This window comes from Podarcis cretensis (genome assembly GCF_951804945.1).
Source record: "Podarcis cretensis genome assembly, chromosome: Z".
NCBI classification, from domain to species: Eukaryota; Metazoa; Chordata; class Lepidosauria; order Squamata; family Lacertidae; genus Podarcis; species Podarcis cretensis.
In genome coordinates, this window is record NC_137184.1 from 24,503,247 (window position 1) to 24,525,250 (window position 22,004).

General features: G+C 44.8%; 1 protein-coding gene and 1 long non-coding RNA gene across 4 annotated transcripts in view; one reads left to right on the forward strand and one right to left on the reverse strand.

The window, feature by feature from the left end:
* Positions 1-2,323: 2,323 nt before the first annotated feature.
* Positions 2,324-7,760, reverse strand: ALG13 (ALG13 UDP-N-acetylglucosaminyltransferase subunit). Of its 2 annotated transcripts, none has more exons than XM_079961793.1 (4): positions 7,558-7,760; positions 5,343-5,505; positions 4,535-4,673; positions 2,324-2,561 (listed from the first exon to the last, which is right to left on the reverse strand). In XM_079961793.1, the coding sequence occupies exons 1-4, from the start codon at positions 7,636-7,638 to the stop codon at positions 2,453-2,455; spliced, it is 492 nt and encodes a 163-aa protein (XP_079817919.1). In that variant the 5' UTR covers positions 7,639-7,760; the 3' UTR covers positions 2,324-2,452. The 2 variants fall into 2 exon arrangements, with proteins under 2 accessions (XP_079817919.1, XP_079817920.1); XM_079961794.1 differs by lacking the exon at positions 7,558-7,760 and adding an exon at positions 7,340-7,384.
* Positions 7,761-7,931: 171 nt separating this feature from the next.
* LOC307207714 overlaps positions 7,932-22,004 on the forward strand; it is a 38,675-nt gene continuing 24,602 nt past the window's right edge. For both annotated transcript variants that reach the window (XR_013834786.1, XR_013834787.1), the window contains exon 1: positions 7,932-8,133. This is a non-coding gene — a long non-coding RNA (uncharacterized lncRNA). The remainder of the gene's footprint in view (positions 8,134-22,004) is intronic.

The window sequence follows — 22,004 nt, forward strand, 5'->3', positions numbered from 1 at the left end:
TGTATTCATAGCTAAAGCTTATGGAATGGAAATGAGCAGATGAAGGGATAAGGAGAAGTAACTAGAACAACCTGTGGCCTTTCAGATGTTGATGAACCCTTGACCATTGATTGGGGCTAGTCTCCTGTTTCAATTATGGTGCTGTTTTTAATGAGGTTGTTTTATTGCATGTTTTAATTACAGGTGCTTATATTTTAAACACACACACAAATATACCCTGCCCCCTCCATCAAATTTTCACAGTACAAAGTGATGAGAATTGCACTTGGAAATGTGAGATAACAATTGATTGATACTTATTAAGCATTCATTCCAATTCGTTTATAACACACAATCTACACTATGACTTTAAAGCACATCCAATGCACATTTAAAGCATGTGGCTCCCCTGCAAAATATGAGAACTGTAGTTTCCTGCTAACATAGCTACAATTCCCAGCCTCCTTAACAAATTACAGTTCCCAGGATTCTTTAGGGGAAGTCACGTGCTTTAAATGTGTGTTGGATATGATTTAAATGTATAGTGTGGGGCTGTACTTTTCTTTGCCGGGCACACCAAGGAACAGGGATGCTGTTAGGACTCCAAATCCCATCAGCCTCAGCTAGCATGGGCAGTGGTCAGGGATGATCAACCACATCTGGAAGGTGCAAGCTTTGCCACCCATGCCCTAGTAGTTCTCATATTGATCAAGCCTCATGTTATTTTATTCTAGTGTATATTTCATGAAAGCCGAAAAGACCCTCTTTTCTTTAAATTCAGTGGACAAGCTTCTTTAGAGCAAATGAATACAGCAGTTAAAGTGGCCTTCAGCAACATGGTGCATCATAACGGGGGGTGGGCTTGGGCTGTGATCTTCGATGAGGGTGTTACAAGCAGGTCCTGGGTTTTCATCTGTGAACTCTTGACAGGTTGTGTAAGCAATCTTTCCTTTAAGCAGTAGATAGAGCTGCATGATGTACTTCCAGGTCATTTTCTGCAGAAAACTGCCAATCCACGATTGGTTTGCACTGAAGGCTTGGCTAGCTGAACTCAGGCTTAATGTTCACATTAACATGAAAGCTGGTAACATCATGAAAGTCACAAAGACTGAAAACATTTATCTTCTGAAGACTGCAGGTGGAGTCAGATGACCTGTTACAAACTCATGGGGACAGGGTAGATATAACGCAGCCCAACTATGGTATGATATCAATATTTCCCTCATCTTTTCTCCTTGGATCATCTCATTTAGCTGTGATTCCTGCATTGCAAGGGGTTGGATTAGATGACCCTTGGGTCCCCTTCCCGTTCTGTGATTCTATTATTCCTCCTCTCAGTTTCAGAGTCAACTATGCGAAAATTCGCTCTTAGCCATAAAACTGAGCCGTTACATAAGAGGGTTAGACCAAAGTACAGTATGCAACCGCAGCTGGAAGCAGGGGTTACGCATGAAATTATGCTAACCCCATCTGTCATGTTAAAAGCTCAGCAGATGCTGGCACTTAGCAATTCTTTTGCAGACAACCACACGCAACTTGTGGACATTGGAATGCTGTGCTAGCCCTTAGGGTGAAGGGCAGGTAAGAGGTCAAAATCAAATAATGTTAAAGTCAGGGCAATGGCTCTGAGAGCTCTACAGGTGAATAATGCATGAATAAGGCTCATGCCTACTGCTAATATATATTTAACAGAAACAGTTTTCATAAGAGATCTTACTAATCTTTATTGAGCTTCCACTTCAGGTACTTATAGAGGCTTAATGCTGATGTACAGGTAACTTGCAACTTACACTTACTTAACGTATGTGCTCACAGCTTTAAGCACATTGCCAAAAAATAATAATAGTAAATTAAAAATGATGCAGAAATGGCACACAGAGTGAAAAAATGAAAGCCAGCAGCCTTCACTGAGTGTGTTTGGGTGAAGAGGCAGATGGAGAGGGTGCGGAGGAGGCCATAGAGACGAGTAATTTTTTAAATGGTTTTTAAGGGGTGTTCTGGCTTTATGTGATTTTGCTTATGCGCATGATAGCCAGGAATGTAATCCCTGGCATGTTAAGTTGCAAGTTACCTGTACGTTATAGCCCCCGTTATCAAATCCTATTCCCCCAAGCATTTTCTTATCCAAATGGATACTGCCTGCTAAATGGTTTATGGCAAAGTAACCTCAGGCAAACTCAACACTGAAACATAATCAAAAGTCTAAAACCTGAATGACATTGTGCCCTATTTGAAATAGGGCTGAGCAAAGAAGTATGTGTTTAGAGGTGGGCAGGAGGGGGGATTTTTACTAGTGCTTGCTTCCTGGACCACTAAGGCCATGTCAAAGCTACAAGTCAGTGAATTGGTTTTCTTTTGCTGCAAAGCAGTCCATATTTTAATTTCATTTGCCACTGCAAGCACACATGTATGTTGAAATTATATATACAGGAGTAGTTTCAAATGTGTGAGCTTCCTTTTACAGCTGATTTATTCAAATGCCAATTACTTTGTCCAAGAATGCAGCAAATTTTTCTGGCTGTCCAGGAGGAAAAGGCTTCAGGGTTGAAAAGTCTGATGTTTGAAGTGTCTTCAGAAGGGTCCTATAGAAAAATAACCCCCCAAAAACACCCCCCACACAAAAATTACGATTTTGGAAGAGGTAGTTCATTCAGTTCTTTTACCCTTATAAATAGCCCTGCAAGATACAACAGATTACATTATAGTGACTTGCCCAAGATTACCTGATGAGCTTCCTGGCTGAGCAAATATTTACCGTATAAGACTCACTTTTTCCCTCCTAAAAAGTAAGGGGAAATGTGTGTGCATCTTATGGAGCAAATGCAGGCTGCGCAGCTATCACAGAAGCCAGAACAGCAAGAGGAATTGCTGCTTTAACTGCGCAGTGGTTCCTCTTGCTGTTCTGGCTTCTGAGATTCGGAATATTTTTATTTTTTTTTCCTCCTCCAAAAATTAGGTGCGTCTTGTGGTCTGGTGCGTCTTACAGAGTGAAAAATACAGTAATCCCTACACCCAGACTAGATCCACTACACCATGCTGGATCCCATGATCAATTTCACAAGCTTTCAATGAGCTGGATTTGCACATTACAGCAGATGTGCAGCTACCATTTTAAATAAATAAATAAATAGTAGTCCTGCTTCCCTTCTTCCTAGTAACATCCAGTAACACAAAATGTGAGATGCCACTCCATTAAGCTGCAGGTTTTCCTGCCTCTGAGTGCCACTTTACTGGCTGCTCCTTGAGGTCAGGGAAACTCACAGTGGCAATGATTCTGTATCATATATTTTGCACTGCTAGTCCTAGGTGGAAGAATGAAATGTGGAGGCTGCTTTTTTCACTGGTAGTTCTGCATCTACTATAACATTTCAGAAGAACACAGAAAAGAAAAGAAAACATTTCGCTTGCTTGTTTGGCTGCTTTGGGTTTTTTCCCCTAGAGAGAGGACAAGGAAACTAAGCAGGTGTTTTATTTATTGAAGGGTTGTCTTCAAACTGCTGCTCTTTCTCACATATCCCCCTGAATACGCACCCAGGTGTTAGGTTCAGCAGGGGAGGCCATCTTGGTAGTTCCTCTGCCTTCAGAAGCTTGGGTGGTAGTGGCCTGGGAGAGGGCATTCTCTGAGGCAGCCCCTAAGCTGCAGAACACCCTCCCCACAAAGGTGCTTCTGGTATCTTCGTTATACAGCTTCCAAGTGTGGAAGTCAAGCTCAGGAGGCTGAGGTGACCCTCATGAAGTCTCAGCTTCTAAGTCCTGTTTCAGTGTTTCATGGATTTCCTTACATTTATACCCCAGCTTTCTTCCATTATGAAATCTAAAGCAGCTTACATTGATTGGTTCTCAGGCGGTCTTCCATCCAGGCACTGACTGGAAGCAGGCCTGCTGAAGTTCTGCAAGGTAGGTGGGGGCTTATGTACCTTCAGAGGGCTAACCAAGAAGGGGTCTTGAAGTCTCAGAGTGAGTACCTAGCTCCTGCACAACAGGAACTGTATGAACATGCTTCCTACAACATCTCCTCCTTGGAGTCCCCCTCGTCTAGGTCAATGGAGTCATGACACCACCTGGACTCTGCTTCCAAAGCTAACGAAGAAGGGATCTCTGTAAGGATCAATGTTTATTCCTTGAAGCTGGGGCTCTGGCTTTAGCCAGAGAATACAAAAGGTGCTGTATCTTAATGGCAGGAAAAGACTCATTGATTGTGAACATTCTTCTTCCTGCCACAGTCCATTGGTTTGAGACATGCATTGTTGCTTCCTTACTTCCAGGAAGGTCAACATGGATAGTTTGCAGAAGGGCAACTAAATGGTGTTGAAGAAGAGCCATGCCTGCAAGTTAGGGGGAATGAGATGCACATTGCTTTAAACAGCCTCTGCATCAGGTAACTCAAGAGCCAGTAAATAGGGTGATTAAGATCTGCAGCACTAAATTGATTCAACAGTTTTTGTAACTTTGTGTTGTGAACTGCCCTGAGACCTGAGTACGGTATACAAATTTAATAATAAAGTAAGTTTGCAGGAAAGCTTGCAACCAAAACAGTGTTAAAGAAGATCCATACCTGCAAGTGCAGTAAAAGAGGTGGCCATCCCTGCACAGCTGCCTTGCCAGTTCTAACTGGTGATTGTCCATAAGCTTGTCATTTACAACTACCAGTAGTGGCTTCCCTGCTTCCAATACTTCCAAGCAGCTACCAGCACCTGTAATAGTAAAATAGCAATGAAGAATAATTACCCACCCTTCACACTAAGATCCCAGGGAAGGTGACAACAATCAAAGCACAATGCTAAAAACAGTTTACAACAACTTACAATCAGCGAAACATGTGTTACATCTCAAGTGTCAAAAGCGAGGGCAAAGAGGTGTGTCTTCAGCAACAACATTCAATTTCACTTAGCAGTGAACAAGAATTCATGCCAAGGACCACCAGGGCTAGAAATGAATATCCAGCAACATCTACCTTTTGAGGGCTTTTGTTCCTCTGAAGACTGACCTTGTCAAACATCCATACTCCCATTAATTTGATGTATTTAACATTACACTGAGGGGCATAAAACACATATTAAGAAAGCAATCCTGTGTTTGGTAGAAGGGTGGCTAAGAGCCCGTAAGATGCTGCAGACCTCCCTCTCTCCAGACAAAATGCCCCTCAGAAGGGCACTGGGCCAGATCTGGGGAGGCCTTTGATTCACCAAATTAAAAGCTCCATGTTATCCTGACACAACATCAGAAAGGATGTGAAACTATGCCAGCCTTGGAACCCTCACTACTGTGGTGGAGAGGATATAGCACAGTTGGTTTAACATCCCATATGTGGTGGGATATGTTGATGCCAATCAAGACTTTTCTCATTGAAATAGAAGTTTTACCTGCATGACTTATGACTAGATCGGCTGTTTGCACATCTTCAGAGAGTGAGTTCTTGAACCTGAACACTTCCAGGGTAAATGTAGGTGTGCTGGTTGAAACAGGGCAAACTGTGCCCCTGCCAACCTGAAGGACAAGTCTGCTGTAGCCAAGATCCTGTAAAACCTGTAGAGGGAAAGGAAATTACAATCAGACTTGGTACTGACTTAAGTTAAATGCAAGAATAGCACATCAGATGCTGCGAGTGTGAGCTAATTTGCCCCTCCAAGTACATAAAGCCTAGCCCGATGCAAAAATACATAGGAGCATTTGGCAACTTATCAGTGTGCTTGTATCTTCCTGGTGAGACAGCCTTTATGTATAAACCGTAAAATGAAATTAGTGTACATCACATATGATAAAACTGTCATTTGCATTAACCTTAATTAGGTACGTAATGCAATCTTGTATCTGTAACCCACATATTCAATATCATTTTCTGTGAATTAATTACTGCTTGCCTTGGACTTTGTATTGCAAGCAGGGTAGCTGTGCAGGGACAATTTGGGACAATTTGGGTGCGAAAGTGTTTCCCCATAATCCAGTGGGGATTCTTAAAGGTAAAGGTAAAGGTACCCCTGCCCATACGGGCCAGTCTTGACAGACTCTGGGGTTGTGCACCCATCTCACTTAAGAGGCCAGGGGCCAGCGCTGTCCGGAGACACTTCCGGGTCACGTGGCCAGCGTGACATCGCTGCTCTGGCGAGCCAGAGCCGCACACGGAAACGCCGTTTACCTTCCCGCCGGTAAGCGGTCCCTATTTATCTACTTGCACCCGGAGGTGCTTTCGAACTGCTAGGTTGGCAGGCGCTGGGACCGAGCAGCGGGAGCGCACCCCGCCACAGGGATTCGAACCGCCGACCTTTCGATCGGCAAGCCCTAGGCGCTGAGGCTTTAACCCACAGCGCCACCTGCGTCCCAATTGTGGGGATTCTTACCCCCATTCTTATCCACCATTCTTAATGGTGGAGATTTTGCTATAAAATTGTACTGGTCTCTTACTAATCCTATGCAGAATTAAATTCCATTAAGCCCATTTATTCCACTAGGCTTTGGTGCATTCATCCCTGCATAGATGGGAGGCTGCTGCTCGACCAGGCAGATTCATATTTAAATCAAGGGCCACACAAGCACAGACAGGCTGCTAATACACTTCTGATATTCCACTTGTATCTGTTAACTCCCATTAAAACAGAGATGGAAGACCTGTGGCTGCCCAGATGTTGGACTGCAGCTCCCATCAGCAGGCACGTGAAGGAGAGGAGGCAGCCAGGTACACTTGCCCTGGGCCTCAGAGGGCTAAGTCACCCACAGAGGCCCACCAGGGATTTTGGAGTTTATTCTAAGACTCCTGCCCTGGGCCTCAGACCAGCTCTGCACAGGCTTGCCCATCAGCCCCAGCCAGAATGGCGTATGCCTGAGAATGATGGAAGCTGAAGCCCCCAGGGAAATCTGGAGGGTCACAGGATCCCCAGCCCTGCATTAAAACAATAAGAGTGCTTATTTCTGGTGATAAACGTGACATGGATTGCACCACTGAGGTACAATCCACCAGCACTACCACCCCCAAAAAGTACAATGGGAACTGTTAAGGGTGCTCAGAGTTGCTAGAAGACCCCACTCCCATGTTCCCCCTCATGGACCTCCAATTTTTAGAGCGGTTTACCCCTAAATAATAATACCCCTACCCAGGAAAGTCTACCTCTGTGTACGTGTGTCTCCCAATAACACTCGGCGCCCTTAACCAAAGTGCTGCTTCCAAGACGTTTTGCGGGAAGAAGCTATGCCTGCTTATAATGTGAATGCACAGTGCAGTCTCCTCCATGGATCAGTGTGGAATTTACTTCTGAGTAACCCAAGCTAGAGGACGGGCAGGAATCATCCTGCACCTTTGTCTTTCTTCACCTATCACGTTCACCCCCACCCCCAATATCCTTCCATGCAAAGTGCGGAACAATACTGGGGTTCCCTTTCTTATTGGAAGCAACATTCCAGACAGGGACTCAGAAAAAAAGCAAGAGTCGCAGAACTCCTAGAAGATGCCGGATGTGACGCCACGCCGGCTACACGCCCCGTTTCCGCCCGTCCATCGCTCGCCTCCGGCGGTTGCCTAGCGACGGCGGCCAAAGTCGGGAGAAGCGGGAAAAGAGAGGGGGCAAGAAGGTGGAAGAGCCTCGCCTGCAGAGCCTCCGGAGCCGTCACGGCGGCGATGAGGTCGTCGAAGCTGGTCGTGCCCACGGTGACAAAGGCGGATTTCATGGCCGGCGGAGAGGCGCAATGACCATAGGGAAGGAAAGCTAGAGCGGAGGTCACGTAACGTCTTGGATGGGAAAAACCTCCCCACGCACCAGAAAGCTGGCGCCCTTCTGAAACGAGCAGTATCTATGGTAATCCCAGTATGCTTTGCGAGGGAGCTGAGCAGGGAAAAGTCGCCCAGAGATAGGAAAGTGTAGAGAAATGCATCTCCTTGTTTCGGTGGGTAAATTCAAGATCGTTTGGAAACCATTCTTTTAGACGCAGGTTGGCGGAGACAAAAGACGGTGGTAGGTAGCGGTTAGAGTTCCTGACTAGGAATCTTAGAGGTGAAGGGTTGGAATCCACTCGGCCAGGAAATTTATTGGATGACCTTCCACGCCAACTCACTGTTTCTCTTAGCTTTACCTACCTCACAAGGTTGCTGTGAGGATAACAATGAAGAGTGGGTAGAGCCATTTGGAGCTCCTGGGAGAAAAAAGAATTGGCCAAGTTTGACAGGTGAGCAGGGTTGACCCCTCTTTGGCGATCGCTCATAGCTGAGTAAGATTGTCTTCCATGAACACGGTTTTAACAATAAGTCCGTAAGTGACTGTGGAGACCAATTCTGATCCACACGTCCTTCCACAGTGGGGACCTAGGTTTCTGAGCTGGAGTTGATCATGGTGAGGGTTTGCCAAACGTGCCTTCCACTTAGCACATTTCTCCCTTGTGTCCTGAGTTTGAGCATCCATGACACCTTTGGTCAAGACTGTTCTCCAACTGGAGCGCTCGCAGGCCAGTGTTTCCCAGTTGTTGGTGTTTATACTACATTTTCTTAGATTTGCCCTGACAAACCTTTAAACCTGGCTTTAAACCTCTTTTGTTGACCACCACCATTACCCTTCCATTTTTAAGTTTGGAATAGAGTACAGTGGTACCTCAGGTTAAGAACTTAATTTGTTCTGGAGGTCCGTTCTTAACCTGAAACATTTCTTAATCTGAAGCACCACTGTAGCTAATGGGGCCTCCCGCTGCCGCCGCCGCACAATTTTTGTTCTCATCCTGAAGCAAAGTTCTGGGTTAGCGGAGTCTGTAACCTGAAGCATCTGCAACCTGAAGTGTCCATAACCTGAGGTACCACTGTAGTTGCTTTGGAAGACGATAATCAGGCATCCGCACAACATGACCAGTCCAAAAAGTTGATGCTGAAGATTCATTGCTTCAACACTAGTGATCTTTGCTTCTTCCAGTACACTGGTATTAGTTCACCTGTCTTCCCAAGTGATGTGTAAAATTTTTCGGAGACACCGTTGATGGAATCTTTTGAGGAGTTGGAGATGGCGTTTATAAGTGGTCCATGTTTCACAAGCATACAGTAAGGTTGGCAGTGCAATAGCTTTGTATACAAGCATTTTGGTTTCCCTGCGAATGTCAATTGGGAGAAAGCCGCACTCGCAGAGCTCAGGTGATGCTGGATTTCAGCATTAATGTTGGCCCGTGTGGAAAGATAACTGCCCTGGTAGGAGAACTGATTGACACTTTCCAGTGATACACCATTGAGTTGGATTTGTGGCGCTGCAGAGGGGTTGTTTTTGTGCTTGTCGGTGCAGCACTTTGGTTTTTTGGATGTTGAGCGATAGGCCAAGCTTTTCGTAAGCTTCTGCAAAGATATTTAGGACGGCTTGGAGGTTATCCTCTGAGCGTGCACACACTATGTGGTCATTATCATACTGAAGCACTATGACAGAAGTTACAGTAACCTTACTCTTTGCTTTCAGCGTGTTCAGATTAAAGAGCTTTCTATCTGTTTGATATATGATTTCTACTCCAGTGGGGAGTTTCCCTTTGACAAAATGTAGGATCATGGCAATGATACTAATAAATAGAGTGGGGGCGATTACACAACTCTGTTTAACACCTGATCCCACTGTGAATGGTTCACTTTGAGAGCCATTGTTATCTGTGATTGCTGCTGTCATAATATCATGGAGGAGCTGAATGATGTTCACAAATTTATCTGAGCAGCCAATTTTGAGAAGGACAGTCTATGGGGCATTACGATTTACAGTGTCGAAAAGCCTTAGTCAGGTCAATAAATGCCATATACAGTGGTACCTCGGGTTACAGACGCTTCAGGTTACAGACATTTTGGGTTACAAACTCCACTAACCAGGAAGTGGTTGCTCCAGGTTAAGAACTTTGCCAGGATAAGAACAGAAATCGCATGCCAGCAGCAGCGGGAGGCCCCATTAGCGAAAGCACACCTCAAGTTAAGAACCATTTCAGGTTAAGAATGGACCTCTGGAACGAATTAAGTTCTTAACCCGAGGTATCACTGTGCAGGGGTTGGTTTTGCTCTTGAAAATGTTGAGTGGTGAAAATCATGTCCACTGTCCCCCTAGAAGGTCAAAAACCATTTTGGGATTAGGAAGGGTAGCCTCGGATATTGTTAGAAGGCAATTTGCTAAGATCCTTGCAAGAATTTTGCTGGCCGCATCTAATAAAGAGATGCCTCAATAGTTTCCGCAATCCATTCTATTACATTTTTAAAATAGGTTGATAATTTTGGCATCCCTAACGGCTGCTGGGATCTCCTCTCTTTCCCAGATTTTTTCAATGAGCTTGTGAAGTTATTGTGTAAGTTCAGTTCCAGCCACTTTGAAGACTTTGCCAGGTATCCCACCAGGTCCGCTGGCTTTGTTGTTCTTCATTTGGTTAATATCTGTACACAGTTCTCCCAGATTTGGAGATACTGCAAGCTCATCTCTAATTTGTTTTTGTGGAATTTGTGAGAGGACCTTAACAGCCATGGTGGAGTTGCAGTTAAGGAGATGCTGGTAGTATTCTTTCCAGCACAGTGCAATAGTTTCTTTATCTTTTAGAAGTGTGGTACCATCTGTTGAGTGTAGGGGGCATATGCCATGAATTATTGGCCCATAGATGGTCTTTGTGGCTTTAAAGAAACTCTGTGCATCATGAGTGTCGGCTAAGTGCCAGATTTCTTGAGGGTTTTTTTTTTATCAACCAGGTGTTCTTTAGTTCTTCTTTGAACCTCAGCCTTAGCGTTGGCATAGGTTTTTTAATTAGTGGCACAATTTCTTTCTTCCTTTTTTTGTCAGTAATGCGTTAAATCTCACTGTCATTCTCATCAAGCCGGTCCTGGTGTTTCTTGGTTTGGTATCCAATAATTTGTTCACAGGCTGCAATAATGGATGTTTTTAGCTTGGTCCAGTGTTCCTCGATGCTATCAGGGAACTCCAAAAGCAGATGGTCCTTAAGAGTCATTTGGAAGCAATCCAGTCACCTAACATCACATTTTCCTGGCATTACATTTCCTTGCCTCTGTGGTTTGAAATTGAACAAAGGAACAGCACTTTGCAACACCAACCATCATGGCTGCTGTTGCAAAGGCACCACACTAACAGCATAACACAGTAAATAAAAATAAAAAGTCAATGGCTTTTGAAAGCTATGGATATATATATATATATATATATATATATATATATATACACACTTTCTCCCTTTTGAAGAACAAATGTGCACCTGCAAACAGCTAATCGGTTATGATAAATTAAAGATCTCTGGACAGAAAGTACATAATTTTATGCATCCACTAGATGACAGTGTTTGTACACAAGGATAAATCCAAAACCAGCAGAGGTACGGTAATGTTACATGGACCAACTGAAACATCACAAAATAAATATGTAAAAATATAAACAAGTAAACCTTTACTTCAGAATAATTATTATTCAGTCTAAATGTTGTTGTTGTTTTAAGATAGATTTGTGGGGTGGGGTAAGAATCTGAATGAAAAGTCCAGACTGCAGACTTAATAGAAGAAGTAATGTTCACACTGAAGCTGGTCTAAACACCCAGTGGCAGAAAAAGTAAACACATTTTTCAATCCTCCCTGATGTTAATTACTCCCTGCTGTTAGAAAACTAGTACCACAGGGAAAGGGTCCTTTCTCTCCAGATATGCTAGTTTTCTATTTCTAAGTAATCTGAGTGGGTGGGAGGGAGCTATCATAAGCAGCATACCCCAATTGTAGCCTTAAGTAGTATCATTCCCACTATTTCCAGTGTTTGAGTTGTGAGCGCATTTGCTTATCCAAGCACAAGTGCACAAGTGGGAATTAGTAGCAGGCTTGGAGGGACCTCCAAGTTTGCAGAAGTACAGAAAACCTTAAAGAAAATCAAGTGAGTCGGATGAGAACTGAGCATGCTTGCAGGCCACAGAGCGCTGGCTGACTGTTGAGGGGCTGGGGGGCTGGAATGGAGTGTCCTGGGGGAGGATATGATGGCTGGCTGGCTGAAACAGTGAAGAAACCCAGGACTTATCCCTGTTGCAACATTTGGTCGTAGGCAGGGCAGGCTCACCCATGAGGCAAGTTGAGTCAACTGCCTCAGGCAGCAGGATCCATAGGGGTGGCAGATTCATTTTTAAATATGTGGACTGAATCAAATTCCTTCCCTATTCCTACCCAGTAGGTGTGCATTGCTGAACTGATCATCACAGTCTTGATACACCAAGTGCACGAAAAATTATTTGTTCCTCTCTGTTCATTTGCCCTGCCACTGCCTCCTTATAGCTTAGGTAAGGAGGATTGATTTTCAGTGCTGGTGTTCAGGCTGTAAATGTGTGCAAAAGTTACTTCAGCTCTTGTCATCATACTCTGAAGGGATTGTTCTTGTTGCAGTGCATCCTTTTAAAACTGGAATGAAAAGTGACAGTTCTTGATTCAAATAGAAGCAAATTGCCCTCTGTTAAGGTTTAGAAATTGATGCAGTTAGTTATTGTTATTCTAAAGCAGCAATGCAGCAGCAAGCAAAGGCTCCAGCAGCCAAGTCTGCTGCTTGTGGCTGGAAAGCCAAACAGGATGTATGTGACTGTTGCCATGGAAACAAAGGGGCAGTCCATTCTGTACTGAGCACCGGATGTTAGCTCAGTGTGTGTCATATGACCTGTACAGGATGTACATGGGTGGAGTTTGGAGTTTCTCTCTGTTTGTTGAACAGAGCAGACATGTTTTCTCTGTACTGAAGTGAAAGACAGGAATAAAGACAATGTAGATACATTTCTGTCTGTGTCTGATTCCCCTCCCTGGGGATATGCTGGAGAGCAGGGAGGAGGAGAGCAGTTGGTGTGTTTTTCTCACAGCCTGAGGAAAATCGCCGGAACGGACCTCGTGTGTTTTCCTACCGGGAGTCGCCGGAGGGAGGTCGAAAGAATTCAGCCGGTGCCTGGAGAGATAGGCACATACCTCTGACCGGCCCTGAATTCTGACATTGGTAGCAGAGGATGGTTGCTACGATCCATGGGAGTCTGCATCAAGGAGGCTGTATTCATCCCTCTCCATGGAAGCCTGAGATGGAAGCTGATTCTCTGCAGAAGAAGCTGATAGCCAAGCTACGGAGCCCAGGTATGAGATTTTCGGGCTTAAGAGTGTGAATGCAGATGGATTAATTCTCTGCTTCATGGGAGCAACGTTTGGGAAAAACAGCTCCGAGAGAGAAGAGTCTGCATTCCAAACATTCCTGTGGTTTTTCCTGTCCAAGGAAAGGAATGTGGTTGCTTAGCAACGCAAGATAAGGGCTGGAAGTCAGGCTATGCCCAAAGAGGCACAAACAGCTCGTGTTTTGACTAGGCCTTTACAAAGGAACTGTTGGAAAGGGACTTTCCAAGCGGCCAGTGTTATTGCTGCCAGGTGCACAGAGTGTAAACAAGCCAGCTATTGGATTTTAGAGGCTTGTGTTTGAGAGTCAATGCAAGGACTCAAAATGGATGTCAAGAAGGGAGGTCTGCCTTCTCCACCCCTTTTGACCAGTGACAATTATGCATCTTGGTCTATTAAGATGAAGGCCTTGCTGCAGAATCAGAGACTGTTTGAGGTGATTGAGAACCCCATCCCTGCAGCACCAACGCGTGCTTGGGAGTCACAGGATGTGAAGGCCAGAACCGCAATAATTCTGTGCGTGTCAGACTCTCAGCTTGTTCATATACAAGATTTAGAGCACGCGAAAGATGTTTGGGACACGCTGAGAAGGACACATCAGAGAGATGCAGGTTCTTCAGCGTTGCTGTATTTTGAAAAGCTGACTAACCTGAGGCTTGCGCCTGATGGAGATGTTCAAGCGCACCTGACGGAATTGAAATTTCTGCGTCAGCAGATGGTGGAACGCAATTTCCGTCTGCAGGAGGAAGTGTTTTGCTTCATGGTGATCAACAGTCTGAATCGGACTTACAAAACTGTTGCCAGTCAGCTGGGGTCCCTCCCAGCGCAAGATCTAACGTCGGACAGGGTCTTTGCTGTGGTCCTGAACGAACATGACAGACTTGCCGCCCTGGAAGTGAAGGACAGGGGGAGGGAAGAACGGAGTTCAGACACCCCCACTGCTGTAGCTACTGGAGGAGACGCCGTAGCTTTGAACGTTGTCCGATGCCACAATTGTGGGCAGACTGGGCATCTTCAGCGGAACTGCGGGAAGCCACGTCAGAACAAAGGAGCCAAGGGAAGCTCCACGAAGTCTGAGGCGTCAGGCAGAAGTCATGCCAAGTCACAGGCGAAGCCTGCAAAGGCTTTGATGTCCCTAAAAGCCACACCACAAGTGGGGAATTCCTTCATTTTAGACACGGGAGCGACGGTTCACATGACCCATCGCAGGGATTTGTTTTCGTCGTTTAAGAAGCAAAGCTTCGTTGTACAACAAGCCAACGGTCAAGAGCTGGAAGCCACCGGAATTGGGACTGTGTATCTTAAAAGTCTGAACTTGACTATAAACAATGTTTATTTGGTTCCAGAGTTGAAGTACAATCTGCTCAGCGTTTCGCAGATTGCCAAGAAGGGACTAAAACTGTCCTATGATGATCAACACTGCGAGATCTACAAAGATGGAGAGTTGTATCTTTCTGCCAAAGAGAAAGATGGACTGTATTTGTTGACGTTTGATCAAAGTGATTACATGGAATGTAATTCTTGTGCTTCTAACATGATTTCTTTTGCAGGTGTAGCTGAAAAGAACGCCAAGCAGGTCACCTCGAGGGTCGACAAGGCATTTCAGCGGGTGTATGCTGATGTGATTGGTCCTTTAGCACCATCTAGAGGCAATGCAAAGTATTACCTAATATGTGTTGATTCTTTTACAGGTTTTGTCTGGATTTATCTTTTGGAGAGACCGAAAGACGCCTTAGAAAGGTTTAAAGAGTTTTGTGACAAGGTTAAAAATATGCATGATGCTGACATAGATTGTCTTTGCACAGATGAGAAGCCAATTTTTCTCTTACAGGATTTCCAGAGGTTCCTGAAGAAGAAAGGGATAAGACACAAAATTGCAGCTTCCGAAGAAGCTTGGAACAGATGTGTCTGTGTTAGGGTGAACAAAGAATTGCAAAAGGGAATGGAAGCGCAATTGCTTAGTTCACATCTGCCACATGAGTACTGGGCTGAGTCACTAATGTCATTTTGTTATACCTGGTTGAGAAAGGTTTCAAAAGACTTGGGATGTTCTCCTTTTGAGAAACTGTTCCACAGAAAACCTTCTGTTGCCCATTTCAAGGTTTTTGGGTCTCATGTGAGAACAGAAGCTCCGGGTGGAGTAAAGAATGCCAGAGGCATTTTTGTGGGTTATGAAAAGGGTCTCTACAGAGTAATTTTGTCTGAATCTGGTGAGGTGATTCTCACAAAATTTCTAGAGAGTGCTCCTGAACAGGAGCGAGTGATTGTTCACACTTTTCCCACAGGAGATGATGATGATTCTGATGATGATGATGATGAGTTTGATCTTATTGAGTTCAGTAGTACTGATGATGACAGCGATAGCTCAGACAGCTCAGTTGTCACAGTCACTGAGAGGAAATCTCACATAATGACTAGACCCTCAGAAGAGGAGGATGAACCACTGATTAAGCTTAGTACTGGTTCTTCAGAGAGTTCAGAGGCTGAACCAGTAAGCAAGGGAGAGCAGCACTTCTTACGTAGGTCTGAGAGAGCAACGAAGGGTGTACCACCCAAGAGGTATTCAGAAGAGTTTGCCAACCAAGCTATTGCATGTGTTGCTGTTGTAAACGACCAAGGTCAAATTGAAGCTGTGTCTGAGTCAGAGACAAAGACACAACAGAGAGTTGTTAACCAAGGTAATGCAGAAGCACTCATTCCTTGGAAGTCACACAACCAGAGAGGTACATTGGTAAAACCAGTGGCGGGTAGTTCCAAGGGTGGAACTGAAACAACAGGGGAGTGTTATAAGTATAACAACTGTTTGTTTTCTTCTCTGGATGACGCTTTGCTCGCTGCACGCATTGATACTTTAGGGGGAGTATGTTATTCTAAAGCAGCAATGCAGCAGCAAGCAAAGGCTCCAGCAGCCAAGTCTGCTGCTTGTGGCTGGAAAGCCAAACAGGATGTATGTGACTGTTGCCATGGAAACAAAGGGGCAGTCCATTCTGTACTGAGCACCGGATGTTAGCTCAGTGTGTGTCATATGACCTGTACAGGATGTACATGGGTGGAGTTTGGAGTTTCTCTCTGTTTGTTGAACAGAGCAGACATGTTTTCTCTGTACTGAAGTGAAAGACAGGAATAAAGACAATGTAGATACATTTCTGTCTGTGTCTGATTCCCCTCCCTGGGGATATGCTGGAGAGCAGGGAGGAGGAGAGCAGTTGGTGTGTTTTTCTCACAGCCTGAGGAAAATCGCCGGAACGGACCTCGTGTGTTTTCCTACCGGGAGTCGCCGGAGGGAGGTCGAAAGAATTCAGCCGGTGCCTGGAGAGATAGGCACATACCTCTGACCGGCCCTGAATTCTGACAGTTATGGGTTGTTGTTTTTTTAAAAAAGCAAGTCTCATATGTGCATTTTGGGTTCTGAATTGGCAGCTATGAAGAAAATGTTATTCCACAGAACAGCGACTGCTCACGTAGCAGAGCAAAGTTAGCCTTAGACAAAGTGTCAATCAGTGCCTTTCTCCCTTGACCAGATTGTGAAGCCCACAGTGACCCTATTATCTGTCCAACATACATTGGGGTATGCAGTCTTATATGTTAACTCACTTACATTTTGGGCTGCCCTGGAGTGGCCACAGCTCAGTGGTAGAGAACATGCTTTGCATGCAGAAGGTCCCAGATTTGATTCCCCACAATGTTAGCTGGAGTTGGGAATGCCCTCCATCTGAAACCCTGGAAAGTTGCTGCCAGTCAGTGTTGACAACACTGAACATAGACTAATGATCTGACTTGTTATAAGATAACTTCCTGTGGTCCTGTGTCCCATCACGTATCTCAAAGAGCAAGTCATAGCCTGGGTAAAGCCTGTAGAGATGTAGCCCAAGCATGGCTGACCTGTGGCCCTCCAGGCAATTTGGGACTCCAATTCCCATCAGCCCCAGCCAGCATGGCCCATAGCTAGAGATCTGCATGAAGGTGGTCCTTGGTTCAATCCCTGGCATCTCCAGGGAGGGCTGGGACCCTGTCTAAAACCCTGGAGTGCCACTGCCAGTCAATGTAGACATCACTGAGTTAGATGGATCAATGGTCTGACTCGTCACAATACAAGGTGCCTTCTTCTCTTCCTTGGGCATGTGGGAGTGCTATCTGTATGTTGGCTTCTGTATGTAGAAAGGGGAGAGGGCTCAGTCTTGCCCTTCGCCTTGGACATGAAAATGTCTTACCCAGACCTTGCCAAAATGGTCCTTGGGGCAACTTTTGAGCAGATTCTCTGAGTATGATTCATTCCTTTAAAAATGGGAAAGGCCAAAGACATAGCAAAGAAAAAGATCTGGCTGACTTCGGGATTAGTAGCGCACAGTGCACTGCTGGGGATATATGTCATGTTCCTTATTTTTTTCTGTTTGTAAACAACTTGCCCCAAGGTGCTAATTAGCTTCAAGTGTTACATACCTTGATGTGTGTTTGTTTCCATACACAGACCGTGGTGGTCAAGGTGAGTGAATCCGTTTAGTTCATTAACATTCCAGATTCTATGGTGGCTTGTCAACGCTGTTGAGGTGATCTTATTTTGCTGGCGGTTTTGTCCCAGATCAGGAGCTCTGCTCTTTCATCAGCGTTAAGATCCTTAATTCTTCACCATGGTGCTACTTACTGCTGATGTACTAAGCATAGTAAATCAGACTCAATAACGGTGCATTACTTCAGCTTTTGGGGGAAGCACCCTCTCTTCTGTGTCTCTTCCGCATTCATTATCCCATATAAAATTTGCCTTGCAACCCTGTCAAACAGATGCACACCATGCTGCATTCTAAACTGGCTTCTTGTCTGCGCACGGATCCTGTGCAACGTACTTTAAATGACCTTCAGTTGCATGGCTCCCTCCCCATCTTTCCCATCTTAAACCCCAACACATCTCTGTCTGTGACCATCTCTTATCCTGCTCCACCAGCCTCAAACACCAGAAAGTGCCATGCTTCTTTCTCTCTGAAAGCCCCTTGCAGTAGGTTACATTCACACAATACATTTAAAACACTCTTTTACACTTTAGTTGCCCCCCCCCTAAGAATCCTGGCAGTTTGGTAAAGGGAACTGTGAATTATTAGGCAACCTCTCACACAGCTACAGTTCCCAGCACCCTTAGCAAACTACAGTTCCCAGGCCTCTTCATGGGCTGTTGAAGTGGCATATGAATGCTTTAGTAGGGGTGTCACCATTGTTGTTATAACCATCTTGTTCCCATATTGTGGAAAGGCAAGGTAAATGTGTTAGCATTGTGCATACTCCAGCACAAGGGTAGCCAACGTGGTGCCCTCCACATGTTCCTGGACCTGGACTACAACTCCCATCAGCCCATAGTTAGCATGCCCAATGGCCTGGGCTTCTGGGAGTTGCATCATGTTGACTACCTCTGCTCCAACAATTGTTTTTAATCCTGCATAAATGTAGCACCATCAATGAGCATTGTGCTTTACATCAAGGGACAGGCAGATTTCAGGATTGCAGGGTCTACTTTGAGCAGTGAGCTCCACCAACCAGGATTGATGCAAAACAGTAGCTGAGGGTGTTAGAGGCATTAGTGCACCCCATGTATTATGCTATGGAATAACCTTATCCAAGTATTAATCTACATCTGTGTAATGGCAGATTGGAGATCCTAATGCAGAACTAAAAAACAAAACAACAGCATCATGGCTTGCTCAAAAGCAACCAATTTATACTCCCATTTCATAGGCTAGGAACACTGAGACTATGTAATGATTAAACAAAGAAACTAACTTGCAATTTTATGAAACAGAAAGTTGTGCCAGCACCCTTAAGCATAAAGTTCCAGTTTAAGGGAAGGCAACAGTGAGGCTCAAAGAATAGAGAGTTTGTCTATGAGTCAGACTAGTAAGATTGCATAGTAGTGTGTCTTAGTTGTTGCTCTTGTTAAACGACTTGGACTCAGGGGGAAACTGCTTGTGATCTACTGCAAATTGCCCAGAGATCTTCCAGTAGATTTTGATGTAGCTCCTGCCCTCCCCTACCAAAAAGAAAAATTCCTACCTGAAAGAACTAAGCTGATGCTATATGAGAGAATCTTCCCCTAGTTTGGCCTCTCCCATTAAAGTGGCTGTGATGAAGAGAACCAGGATATTGTCTCTGTGGATTTATCTGGCACAAATGAGCACCAATTACAGTGTTTACTCATCACTGGGGGTTTAAGCCATCATTTTGTCTAATTATGGTGTGAATGGCACACTGAAAAAAGCCATCCTTCTTTAAAGAACAAATCCCCCAGGAAATCCTTAAAACCTTGAATACCAATTATAAAACAGTTCCCAGCCTGCCCATCAGAGAAAATATGTGCCAACCCAGGATCACCTTTGTCCCCAGGTCTATGTGAGCATCACTTGAGCATAAACAAGGGTCCTCCAGATTGGTTCCCCCTCCCCTGTGCATTTTGCAACATGTTATTGATGCAATAATAGTTTATTAGAGATAGATTTATACTGGATCATCCACACACCATTCTGTTTTATTAGTTGTTCCATGTTGCTTCTCCGAAGCTGTTTCATTATTGCTGTCTGAAGGGTCACCATCTATTTATTTATTAAATTTATATCCCTCCATTCCTCCCCAAGGAGCCCAGGGCTGCAAACAGATACACAATTTAGAAGCACAGACAAAGTAAAACATTCTAAAACTGTCACATCAGGTCTAAAAATGATTATAATTAAAAACATCGAAAAGGAGTTATTATTAAAAAAACATTCTTCCATTCCATGATCTTGCCATTGCCAGGAACAGTATTCCTTAACCTCCAAATGCCTGGGTAAACAGGAATATTTCCACATTCCTACTGAACATCAATAATGATGGAGAGAAGTGCACCTCACTAGTGAGGGCATACCACAACCGGGAAACCACATCTGAAAAGGCCCTGTCATATAGGTCAGTGGCAATGCACATTTCATTCTGCAGAAAATCTGCCCTGCAATGGAGTATAAGCAACAGTTCGATGGTAATTTACATTTACCTGGTTAAGAAGCCTCCAGAATCTTCAGTGAAAAGGTTCAGGTAGCCTGTACCTCTGGAGAGCTCCTGTCAGGCAGAGTGGACATGCCTGTGCAACATTTCCTTATTATCCATTATTTATTTAGAGCATTTGCTTCCCACTCTTTGGCTGAAAGTGGCTTTAAAAAAAAAGGTAAAGGACCCCAGACTGTTAAGTCGAGTCGCGAATGACTCTGGGGTTGCGGCACTCATCTCGCTTTACTGGCTGAGGGAGCTGACGTTTGTCCGCAGACAGTTTTTCCGGGTCATGTGGCCAGCATGACTAAGCCGCTTCTGGCGAACCAGAGCAGCACACGGAAATGCATTTACCTTCCCGCCGGGGTGGTACCTAATTATCTACTTGCACTTTGATGTGCTTTCAAAGTTCTAGGTTGGCAGGAGCTGGGACCGAGCAACGGGAGTTCACCCCGTCACGGGGATTCGAACCGCCAACCTTACGATCGGCAAGCCCAAGAGGCTCAGTTGTTTAGACCACAGCGCCACCCGAATCCCTGCCAAAAGTGGCTTACATGCACTCAATTAAAGCAAGACAGCCCCTCCCCTGAAGGCTTTTAATTTTTTTAAAGAAAAAGACAGAGAAGGGAATAGAGGTAGGAAGGGAAGGGGGGTGGAATCAAACTCGGGAATGAATTCTTCAACACTTGTTGAACACAGTTAACGGGCAGTGGTCCTTGATGGTGCTGGTGCCCCAGTAAAGATGATGGAACGAGCCTTCTGCTTCCTATCTCCTCCACCAGTGACGGACTGTTTCTTCATGGCGCCCAGGGCAATGAGACAGATTGGAAGCGCACGTGCTAACCTGCTGCCTTGGGTACAGCCTCTTCCTACCCAGGACTCACCTTTAAATCAAGCATGTATTTGAGGACCCATTTCTTTTTTAACCAAGTGTTTGTATGGTGGTAATGCTGTTCTTGCGACCCAACTTACTTCAGGTCACTCCCTAGTAGTGGCCCCAACTTACCAGTTGAAAACCAGTGCAGTAGATGTTGCCATCTTGTCTTTCCCTTGTGCTAAGGTAAGATTCAGCTTCCCGCTTGGTTGGCTTCTGTCTGTGAGCATAACTTTATACTCCCTCTTAGGCAGAAAAATAGTGTGTTGAACCGAAGTGAAATGATCCAGAAGGCCTGCAAACGTCATCTTGGTAGTCAGGATAACCCCAAAAACCAATGAGTAGTTGTGACAAGAATGAGCTCGTATATGTCTATGTCTCCTTGCTTTGATATATGCTAACTGGCTTGCTTTGATACTATGCTTATCTGTGCTGTGTTGTGCTGTGCTGTACTATGCTTATCTTCGGATGCTGGGCTCTAGGCCTAGAGAGGGGAAATGTTTTGGATAGCTGCCACCTAAGACCTCACAAACTAGGTGTGATGGGAGATTCTGGGCAAACTGAGGTATCCTTTTCTGTGCATAAAGGATTTATGAATGTTTGCTTGGGTGTGGACAAGTGATGATGACCTCTCATTATTACAGTGCATCCTGCATCTGTAAAGGCAGTGAGGCTCCTTTCTGCCTTACTCAGAAAATACACCTGACACCCTCTTACAATTCTCCACCCACCTAACTCCCCCTCCTGCCCAGATTGGTTAAAACTTCCCCGTGGAACGAAATCCAAACCTTGCTGCCCATTTCTGATTGTTTGATTCCTTTTGTGGGGTGCTATTTAAATTATATTTTAAGCTGCCCTGAGTGATTCCAAATGCATTGGAAGGGCCAGGGCGAGGTGTGTGTATGAGTGTCTACATTTTGCAAATAAAGAATTGATAGAAATGAACAACAACAACAAACTGTCCCAAAGAAAAGGTGAATGTTCTTTGGAACCACATGGTAGATTCCCAATGTAAGGAGATTCCCACCCTATCACCTCCTTGGAATATACATA

What these genes read in the sequence shown, in the direction of transcription:
- ALG13 (XM_079961793.1), bottom strand. Translation starts at nt 7,638, where the DNA reads ATGAAATCCGCCTTTGTCACCGTGGGCACGACCAGCTTCGACGACCTC. An exon ending in TCTAGTCATAAGTCATGCAG is followed by an intron (nt 4,674 to 5,342) that starts GTAAAACTTCTA and finishes TTACTATTACAG; the next exon opens with GTGCTGGTAGCTGCTTGGAA. An exon ending in CTCTTTTACTGCACTTGCAG is followed by an intron (nt 2,562 to 4,534) that starts GTATGGATCTTC and finishes ATTTTTCTATAG; the next exon opens with GACCCTTCTGAAGACACTTC.